The sequence below is a fragment of the Lampris incognitus genome, chromosome 5, assembly GCF_029633865.1.
Source record: "Lampris incognitus isolate fLamInc1 chromosome 5, fLamInc1.hap2, whole genome shotgun sequence".
NCBI classification, from domain to species: Eukaryota; Metazoa; Chordata; class Actinopteri; order Lampriformes; family Lampridae; genus Lampris; species Lampris incognitus.
The window spans coordinates 15,842,792-15,852,922 of record NC_079215.1 but is presented as its reverse complement, the minus strand read 5'-3'; the positions used below and the strand labels follow the sequence as shown (position 1 = coordinate 15,852,922).

Genomic DNA, 10,131 nt, shown 5'->3' with positions numbered 1-10,131 from the left:
AAATGAAACTCAACAACAAAAATAACTGGCCTGCAAACTTTACAGCTGATGTCACGCAAAGGAAAAGAAAAAGTGTATCCATAAAAATATTTTTGTGCTGCAGGGGATAAAGAAAATACTGTTTACTCCCTTTAATGGTTATGTGTTTTTGAAATAACATTGTGGAGCTTTGTTAAGGGTCAAATGTCATGAATCTAACCTGACACATTAAAGGATACGGACACACAATTCAAGTAAGGAAAATTAAAACCTCAACTCGCAGTTACACACTTTTTACCCACGCCAACCTTAGCATATCTAGAACACTGACATGTAGAAAGAACATCGATCAAGTTGACCCCCCGCTTCAATTTTGCTTCAGAAAAACTGACAGCTGTGACGCCTGTTTCAGATGACACGTGGCGCTGCGGCATTTCAAAATGGCCAACAGTTAGTAATCTGTTGATCCCCTCCTCCCTCTACCTCAGGCGGGCAGAGAAGCAGCGCATGTACTCCGTCATCCAGCGGTCATCTACCACCGTCAGCTCGGACTTCAGCTTCTCCAGGTCCGCCGAACGTGCCCTCCTTTGCTCCAGGTTGGAACCCCTCTTGACCGATTCTCGCCTGGTCTGGATGGACATGTCAGACGTGCGGCTCTGTGTGGAAAAGACATGCACAAGAAGAAATCATGGGGGTGAAGGAGGTCAGCAAGCTAGGAGCCTGCATCTGAAAACCACACGGATGTTTTATTATTAATGATAAGCGGGGCCAGTATTGAATGACATCGGTACGTGTCTCCGGTGTCCTGTACATAAGGTTGTTCTCATCTGCTGAAGTGCTTGAGATAGGTGAATTAAACTTCTCTGTACTTTTTGTATTTTACCTCTAAGCTATCTAGCTGAAACTCCTACCCTGAGAGACTAGAGAGGAATGCAGAAGTAGAGAAATTTTTTGAATTTCTAGATAAACAATAGTATGAGTAACAGATAAGAGTACTGTTGTAAGCATGGACTTGGTTGGAAAGTTGGTGGGGGGGACATCACATTTTGGTCACACAGTATATTGCATGTACATGTCTACACATGCACATAAGAGTGTCCATATACTTAATCTTTTGTAAGCATCTATTACTACATTTTTAATAGAAATAGATTTCACCAATATTCCCACAGGTACAACAGCTATTCAGTGTGTTTTTTTAGTCTCCTGTCCTTTTTACTATTCTGTTTTTAACATCTAGCACCCAAAGTACAAAGAACGCCGAAGGTGGAGGACTGACAGGAGACTGCAGAAAGTGCCTTGTCAATCTCAATATGTCAATAAAGATGTTAGGTGGTGATGTAGCAAATAAAGATGAACGGGAACCACAAGATTCACTGGCTAATGGATTTCAACAGAAACTATATATATACGTATATATACAGTGCATCCGGAAAGTATTCACACCCCTTCACTTTCCCCACATTTTGTTATGTTACAGCCTTATTCCAAAATGGATTAAATTCCTTTTTTTCCCTCATCAATCTACACACAATACCCCATAATGACAAAGTGAAAAAGGTTTTGTAGAAATTTTTGCAAATTTATTAAAAATAAAAAACTGAAATATTGCAAATGTGGGAAAGTGAAGGGGTGTGAATACTTTCCAGATGCACTGTATATATATATATATATATATATATATATATATATCAACATGGATACAGGAAAAAAGATTTTAATGCATAGCAGTACAGGCCTGTTTCGTGCGTCTCGCACTCATCCGCTGCTAATTCCGCTGATATTCCGCTCCTCATTAGTCGAGCACTCAACACCATTGATGGTTTCGGAAAAAACGCTCTCTCTCTTGCTCTCTCTCTCTCTATATATATATAAAATCCAGTGAGTCAAGTAAATTCTTGATGAGACAGTACAAGCCTGTTTCATGCCATAAGCAATCATCAGCTGTCAATCACTGGATATTTTAATATTGTTTTAATGTTATTTGGTTATGTTAATATTATTTGGATATTTTAACAAAGATATATATATATATATATATATATATATATATATATATATAATCCAGTGAGTCAATTCTTGATGAGACAGTACAAGCCTGTTTCATGCCATAAGCAAGCATCAGCTGTCCAATAATAATAATAATAATAATGATAAGCAATAATAATAATAATAAGCAATATGGCATGAAACAGGCTTTTACTGTCTCATAAAAAATTTACTTGACTTACTGGATTATTTTTGCTCATTTGTTGAGCACTTTCCCTACCATTGCGTGTTTCTTTTAACAAAGTTTAAATATATATATATATAATCTCTATTATTTTTCAGTTAAGGAAAAAATAACTCTAAAGGGTCTGTTAATGTAAAAATAGCTGTTTACTAATACTTTGGGTGTATTTTCATAACACTGGTTCGTGTTCATCCACGTGTGTTCCTTGGTATAAACAGTAGGTTTACTTTACTTTTTCCAAACTATTGTTAAAAGTGTACACTGAAAATCTTTTGATTTTTTTTTAGTTAGTTCTCACTTTTTGCACTCTGCACAAAAAGATACTAATTATTCCCTAGTTTCTAACGTGCCAGCGTAAATATTAAGATATTCTTAGTTAGACGGAGACCTTCTGATGGTTCTTATAATGACATGTTCATGTCCTTGTGTCTTTATGTTGAGCATGCCACCAATGCAAATTACTAGTATGGGCAACTTTACATTGCTATCAATAAAACCTGAAAATGTAACCTACTTTTAAACCTGTTTTCTCTGTGCTCATGCTCTGGTGAAGAATTATCTGAATGTCAAGAGAACCTGGGGAGAATGGGCAACATGAGGACTTAAGTGTCGAAGTTCAGAATTCTTGGCTTTGAGAAATGCTTTTTACCACTGAGGTGAGTGATGTTAAGAGGTAGACCTATGCACACGCACACACACACCTCATTTGGAGTCCTCCTGTTCTCTGGGTGTTGCTCTGCCCATTCACATCGGCTGGACGGGCGCCGGTTCTCCTTCTCCTTGGTGCTGGCTGGAGGCTGGCTTTTAGCTCTTGAAGGCTTCCGAACTGACCTTGGTTTGTCATCATGGGAACTATCCGTAGTTCCTGGTTCAGAGCGAGGAGCCCGATGGCGGTAATGACATCTGGGCTCTGGTTTTACAGGGTCTTCATCAGATGAGTCCGGGTCAGCTGGTCCGTCATCTGTTAGGATGCTTGGTGGTCCCCTGGCGTTCGGAACCTCTTTCACTGAGCTTACATTAGGGTCATTCAGACCATCTCCTGTGTGTGTGTGTGCATGAGTGAGAAAGAGAGAGATAGATGCAAACATTTTTGTGAGGATGTCTGCTGTGGGAAAATACTTCACAATAAAAAAAAAAACCATCAGGCAAAATAAATCAGCTATTAAGACTTAATATTCATCTGCAGGATGGCCTATCGTAAAAAAACAAAAAAACATATTTCTCTAAAAGCGTTATTCTTGCTTACCTGTGGGTCCTGCTGCGTCCAAAACGGGTGCATCTCTGACCTCTACCTCTGGCTCTCTGTTCTCAAAAGGAGGCTTTGGTTGAGGCGCGGCCTTAAATTCTGGTAACGTCTCAGGATTGATATCCAAATGCGTAGGTGGTTTAACAGACAGGGGTGAAACTTTGTTTCTCATCAGTCTAGGAGTGGACATCCCGCTGGAATCGGACCTGTTGTCCCAGCCTTCCCAGAACCACGGTTTGTGAGAGTGCTCCATCACTCTCCTGGTTAATCGGTACTTCAACGAGTCTTCGTAACATTTGGAAAAGGTCTCCCATTTAGGGTCCCTGAACTTTTTCATGTATTCCGTCCTGATTTTCTTCGTCACCATTCTTCCTGCTATTGCTTGTGTCTACCTAGAATCACTTGGAAAATGGGAGGAGAGTATAGTATATCAATGGCTGTCTCATCAAATGCGACAATTTCACTACAGAGTTGCTGCAATCCATTAAGGAGTTGGTGCAGCTTGCTGGGTTATGTTTCAGATTATTTGCCACCAGTTAACTAGGTGTAGCCCATCTATAGGCTAGGCCTTAAGAATAGATAACCTATGAAAACTAAGCACCAAAGGGTCTACGCCTCACATACTAACCACACTGGCCAATACTACTGATGCATTCAAGACAACGTGGAACTTCCAAGCTCAAAATTTCCAATTGCACACGTTCATGTTGTGTACATGAAAACAAACAAAACCCCAAAACAACCATGGGTGCCCATAGGAAACCGCTTTATATTGCTCACAAATAAATATATTAAACATATGCAGCACAGAATACACTTCTCGCTGAGATGCACGAGGGTGAGTGCAGATTTTTATTATACACACACACACACACACACACACACACTGAAATATGTATTACATATTTTTCTTATAACGCAATGACTTTCTGGAGGTGGGATATTTATCGAGCAAACCATTTTTTTTTTGCCATTAATTTTTTTTATTTACAAGTTGATTGCTTGTCAAGTCTACTAATTCCGCGTTGTTTTGAATGCACCCCATAACAGCAAGGCCCCGGGTCATCCACATCCCCTGTGCTGCAGTTTAAACCCCGGCCAGTGATTGTGTGTGTGTGTGTGTGTGTGTGTAAGTAAGAGAATTGAATTGAATTGAATAATTCATGCAGCCCTGCTGGCCGGCCTACACCCGAGCAGCCTCTGACAACAGCCCACTTCAGGCTCCTCGTCGCGGGTATTTTTCCGCATTTAAAGCATGACACGGTTCGGCTGGAGTAGATTTTTTAAAGCCCCAGTTAGAAGACAAAAGTAATACAGACGTGTAGCTGTCACCGCTGTTTTTGTTTTTTTGTTTTCCTATCCAGGAGACAATAAAACATATCTCCGAATATCACATATGGGCTTATATACACGCTTATACGCATATGAGCGAATATTTGCATGGATTTATGAGGCTGGCCAGCGTCGCCTTCACCTGCGGGCGCCGTTCGTAAACACGGCCAGATTATCGTCGAGGTTCAGAGCTTTGCAGGGTAACGCTAATCATTTACTCACCCGGACCTCCATCACAGGGGATTTAATTATACCATCATTCCGGTCTCCATCCCGAACATCCCTTCATTCAACCACTCGACAGCCACGTCCCCCCCTCGGCTGCCTCCCAAATCCTCGCAAAGCGAGTCAAGCGTTAGGCGTTTTCCTCTTGTGGAGACGGAGTGAACGCACTGCGCATGCGCGCCGTGGGCTCCGGTCGGTGGCGTACGAGCGGTAATGGCAACAGGTAGGCCTATTATCTGAAATCCTCTTTCCACATCTGACCTGCAAGCAGATGTGTTAAGATCTGGAGTCTAGACACACGTTATTATCCGGTCCCCGAATCAAAATGTGTGTTAATAACTGGAGGATACGCCCATATGTCATTTGCACTTCCATCTCTTGCATTTGTTTTAAGTCGTGAAAACATCTAGAAATATAAATTACCATTAAAAAAAACAACCCTCACAGTCATCCATATCAAGTGGTTGAAAGTGTTTTGACCGAACGAAAATACACTTTGACTTCAATGATGACTGTGTTTGTCCTTAATAGTGGGAGAATGTTGATTTTAAGTGGATTGACGTAAGGATCAATCAATCAATCAATCAATCAAGTTGCATTTTATATAGCGCTTTACACTTCTGGTACACTTTACATTTCTGGTCAAATCTGAATTTCAGACACCTGTTCTAATAGACCATGAGGAATTTACTTGTCATTTAGGAGATTAACCAACAACTGGCAATTTTACAGCAATTAATTCATTACATTTCCAAGGCACTTTCTCTTCCCCATGCACTCTCGAAGGGCCTTTAGAAGGGCCTGCGTGGTAAAACGTGGTGGTGCATGTCAATACCTTAGCCCAAGAAACAGACACATATAAAACATATATGTGAATTATTTCTGACATATCCTCCTGAGAATATATAACCTACCAGTGTTTTCATTGTTGGATTACTAAATCATTACGTTATTTAGTCTGGTACAACATTTTATTGAGACATGATAATGGCTTGTACTCTTAAACTTGAGCTCCTTGTTTGCATTTCAAACTTGTGTTGGAAGTAGCCCCATAAATAATGGTGGCATCCAAGTTCTAAGTGTATTATAAAATTTACTATCGCTTCGATACGTGCCAAACAAGACTCCGTTTGTCTAGCTAATGGTTTTCAACAGCAGCACACTGGGATACCATTAGATACAATCTGCACAAATGCACTGAAACACACTCAGAGAGCATAAACAATAGTCGTAAATGAAAATGAATGCTTTTATTTTCTTTGTTCTCTTGTATCTTTTTGGTCTTTTTTGGTCTTGTTTGAGTTGGTCCGAGTAGGCCTGTGTGTGTAGTGCCTGGGGGCCAACAGTGGTTAACCAGAGAGCCTGTGAGCACCCTCTGTATCCCATAACAGACAGTAAGCCAACTCACACATCCTACACAAAAACACGCAATAAATAAAATATGTACAGATTTCACATTCAAAGACGTGGGTGTTCCTCTGCACGCGTCCTGATGGTGACGTTCTTTCCAGTTGTGCTGCACACAAGTGAACAACACAATGGAACATTATAGGCAACAACAACAAAAAAAGTCCTTTAACAACAATTACGTTGAGCTGTGGTTAGGATCCTGAATGGGATGGAGGCATTGCGCTTAGAAGCATTTGCGGTGTACAATGCTGGGGCCAGCCTCGTCATACTCCTGTTTACTGATCCACATCTGCTGGAAGGTGGACAGGGAAGCCAGGATAGAGCCACCGATCCAGACGGAGTACTTTCTCTCAGGTGGGGCAATGATCTGTAGCACAGGAGAAAAGGAAATCATGATCAGTTTAAGGGCCTCATTCCACAAAGAGATATGCAGATTTTGAAAAGTGACAGCAATACTTTCTAGATTGTTTAATAGGCTATGAAACAAGTTAGGGTGTTTGTAATATTTGTCAGGTAACTGTATTCCTTCATTGACGGAATGAGCTTTTGACTGATTAAATATATATAGATATTGCAAGATGAAGATTAATTGGTAAATGAATGAATTGGAAGAAATTATGAGTTCAGTGTTTAAATGTGCAATGTGGAAAAGCACAATTTCATTTGAACCTATCCAGTTAATTTGTCAGAAAGTTGGGGTGTGCCTTTTGTGCAAAAATACCTTAATTTTCATGGTGCTGGGGGCCAGAGCAGTGATTTCCTTCTGCATACGGTCAGCAATACCAGGATACATGGTGGTACCACCGGAGAGCACATTATTGGCGTACAGGTCCTTGCGAATGTCAATGTCGCACTTCATTATGCTGTTGTAGGCAGTCTCGTGGATGCCAGCAGACTCCATACCTGTCCAGGTTAACAGTCACAAGTTTTATTTTAATCCCACCGTAGTCAGATTTACACACCAGTAATTGATATTGTTGGCTATAATTTTAATGGCCTTAAAAACGATGCAACTCTGTATACCTACCAATGAAGGAAGGCTGGAAGAGGGTCTCGGGGCAGCGGAAACGCTCGTTGCCAATAGTGATGACCTGACCGTCGGGGAGCTCATAGCTCTTCTCCAGGGAAGAGGAGGATGCAGCGGTGGCCATCTCATTCTCGAAGTCCAGGGCCACATAGCACAGCTTCTCCTTGATGTCACGCACTATCTCACGCTCAGCTAAAATGAGACATTACCATCAGTCTGGAAGGTTCAAATTAATGCAAAGTGTACATACCAACTGCAATATTCACAAAAATCGAGGATATTTTGTGAAAAAAAAAACCCAAAAAAGTTCTTACCGGTTGTGACAAAGGAGTATCCACGTTCAGTGAGGATCTTCATGAGATAGTCAGTTAGATCCCGACCAGCCAGGTCCAGACGCATGATGGCATGGGGCAGAGCGTAGCCTTCATAAATTGGTACGTTGTGGGTCACACCATCACCAGAGTCCAGCACAATTCCTGAGAGTAGAGACACACAAGCTCAATTTTGGGATGGTTACAAATGCAGCTCTGTAAATATGGTCTGTAGCATATGTGGGCATACAAGCCGCATGTAATTTGTGCACTAAAGTTCTCACCAGTGGTACGACCGGAGGCATACAAAGACAGCACAGCCTGGATGGCCACATACATGGCGGGGACGTTGAAGGTCTCAAACATGATCTGGGTCATCTTCTCACGGTTAGCCTTGGGGTTCAGGGGCGCCTCTGTGAGCAGAGTGGGGTGCTCCTCAGGGGCCACGCGCAGCTCGTTGTAGAAGGTGTGGTGCCAGATCTTCTCCATGTCATCCCAGTTAGTAATGATACCATGCTCGATGGGATACTTGAGGGTCAAAATACCTCTCTTGCTCTGAGCCTCATCACCAACGTAGGAGTCCTTCTGGCCCATACCCACCATCACACCCTGGATGGGACCAAAGAAAAGACACCTGGTGAAATATGGCATACTGAGCGGACACATTATCACCAAATATCAAATCAAGAGCTCGATATGAAAGCTGTCCGACAGTTTGATTTCAACTGCTATCTTTCATCCTGCTGGTGTAAAATCAATGGTACGTCAAACTCCACTTTATTGTGTTATTTATAGATCTTTCCTCCTTGTTTGTTTGTTCTTGTTTTCAGTTTGGTGGGATATGAGCACAGTAGGGTTTCAGTCCCTGATCATTAACAGGAAGCCAACAACACAGTGGTGCATCATGATCAAAGCTCCAGCACCCACATGTTCTTGTCTGTAAACACGTAGAAACCAAGTGCATGCAAGATAAGACAGAAATGCAGGCTATACATCAACTCTTGATTACCATAATCACAGACTGTGAGGCGGCTCATCCATACCTGATGACGAGGGCGACCAACAATGGAAGGAAACACGGCCCTGGGGGCATCGTCTCCAGCAAAGCCAGCCTTCACAAGGCCGGAGCCATTGTCACACACAAGGGCGGTGGTCTCATCGTCGTCACACATCTTGGCTTATTCTAGAGAAACCAGAAAATAATAGTTTTCTGTAAAGCAGAAGGACTAAGCAATAATCCGACATCACCAGTTTGATCCTGATGTAGTGTAAACTGCAATTCTAACTCGTGTGGATAATGGAAAATATTATGTCAAGTTATTATGTTATGTTATTATGTCTCGTGATGTCACCAGACACACGTGCATTTACATTCAGCCTATCGGATCAAATCATATGAACCCTGCGTGTACTTGTCACTCAAAGGTCAGCTCATGAATATTAATGAGGACCATACCACCCCCTTACAGTTCTTGAGATAACTGAAAACGACAACAGTTTGGATAAAGGTGTAAAAAATACAATATTAGTCATTTATTATGACGTCTTTAAGGATTTTAGACGTGAAACGTTAAATCTGATTACCGATTCGACTTTGAAAACATCCAGTGATAGTGACTATCGTCTGATTTAGTTCCTAATATAACTGCTGCTTAGTTTCACTAAATCCACTTTAGACGGGCTCTTTTCGGGGGGGGGGCGGAGGGGTAACCTAGATTAGATCTATATGATCATACGACAATAAACGACAGCGCTTATTGACAAGATACGTTTCATCGCTCAGCTAAGGGACATCTTCGGTCTGCTTCAACCCTCTTTGGTTTTCTTACCTGGATCACTGCGCATGCATCACGTCACAATGTACTTTTACTCGCTCTTAACACAACACAGCTGTTGCTAAATTCTAACACATACGCGCTCGGAAATGTAGTCGGTGGCGTTAACGAATAGCTAACGGTAACGTTATATTATTATTAAACTAACAGCAACAACGTCAATAAACCTACCTGAAGAACAAAAAGAGAAAAATGCCAGTTTAGACCGTTTGGAACTTTTAAGGCGCGTGCGCGATTCAATATTTGAGTGAGTGGGGTTTGATTGGACGGGCGCTGTAACGTTCGCCTAGCAACCGATTTATTCCCCCAGCCACTGCTGTACTGTCTGCCGCATTTATTACGTAGGAGCGGCAGAACCCAAGTTAGCCAATTGATAGTACAACTTAATCGGTACAAAGAGTTTAGAACACACTTTACCGACTTATAAAGAGTTTAGTACACACTTCACACACTCGGTGGCAAATGTAGAATACCGGCGCAACTTTTGACTTTAGTACGCTCATCTGTTTCATTCACTTAACAGAAGCAAAGGT

The 10,131-nt window shown here is 41.7% G+C and overlaps 2 protein-coding genes across 2 annotated transcripts; both read right to left on the bottom strand.

Moving 5' to 3' along the window:
* Positions 1-458: 458 nt before the first annotated feature.
* Positions 459-3,825, bottom strand: ccsapa (centriole, cilia and spindle-associated protein a). The gene is made up of 3 exons (XM_056281120.1): positions 3,459-3,825; positions 2,914-3,251; positions 459-635 (listed from the first exon to the last, which is right to left on the bottom strand). Exons 1-3 carry the CDS (start codon positions 3,823-3,825, stop codon positions 459-461), a joined length of 882 nt encoding a protein of 293 aa, XP_056137095.1.
* Positions 3,826-6,258: 2,433 nt separating this feature from the next.
* Positions 6,259-9,784, bottom strand: acta1a (actin alpha 1, skeletal muscle a). Its single transcript, XM_056281105.1, has 7 exons — positions 9,770-9,784; positions 8,807-8,946; positions 8,048-8,372; positions 7,767-7,928; positions 7,453-7,644; positions 7,147-7,328; positions 6,259-6,792 (listed from the first exon to the last, which is right to left on the bottom strand). Exons 2-7 carry the CDS (start codon positions 8,933-8,935, stop codon positions 6,649-6,651), a joined length of 1,134 nt encoding a protein of 377 aa, XP_056137080.1. The 5' UTR covers positions 8,936-8,946; positions 9,770-9,784; the 3' UTR covers positions 6,259-6,648.
* Positions 9,785-10,131: the final 347 nt, after the last annotated feature.

Excerpts from the sequence above, each read along its gene's own strand:
- ccsapa (XM_056281120.1), bottom strand. The coding sequence starts at position 3,825 with ATGGTGACGAAGAAAATCAGGACGGAATACATGAAAAAGTTCAGGGAC. Across the intron at positions 3,252-3,458 it reads GGACGCAGCAGGACCCACAG|GAGATGGTCTGAATGACCCT; the intron begins GTAAGCAAGAAT and ends ACACACACACAG. Across the intron at positions 636-2,913 it reads ACAGGAGGACTCCAAATGAG|AGCCGCACGTCTGACATGTC; the intron begins GTGTGTGTGTGC and ends TTTTCCACACAG.
- acta1a (XM_056281105.1), bottom strand. The coding sequence starts at position 8,935 with ATGTGTGACGACGATGAGACCACCGCCCTTGTGTGTGACAATGGCTCC. Across the intron at positions 7,645-7,766 it reads ATACTCCTTTGTCACAACCG|CTGAGCGTGAGATAGTGCGT; the intron begins GTAAGAACTTTT and ends GTCTCATTTTAG. Across the intron at positions 7,329-7,452 it reads CTTCCAGCCTTCCTTCATTG|GTATGGAGTCTGCTGGCATC; the intron begins GTAGGTATACAG and ends TAACCTGGACAG.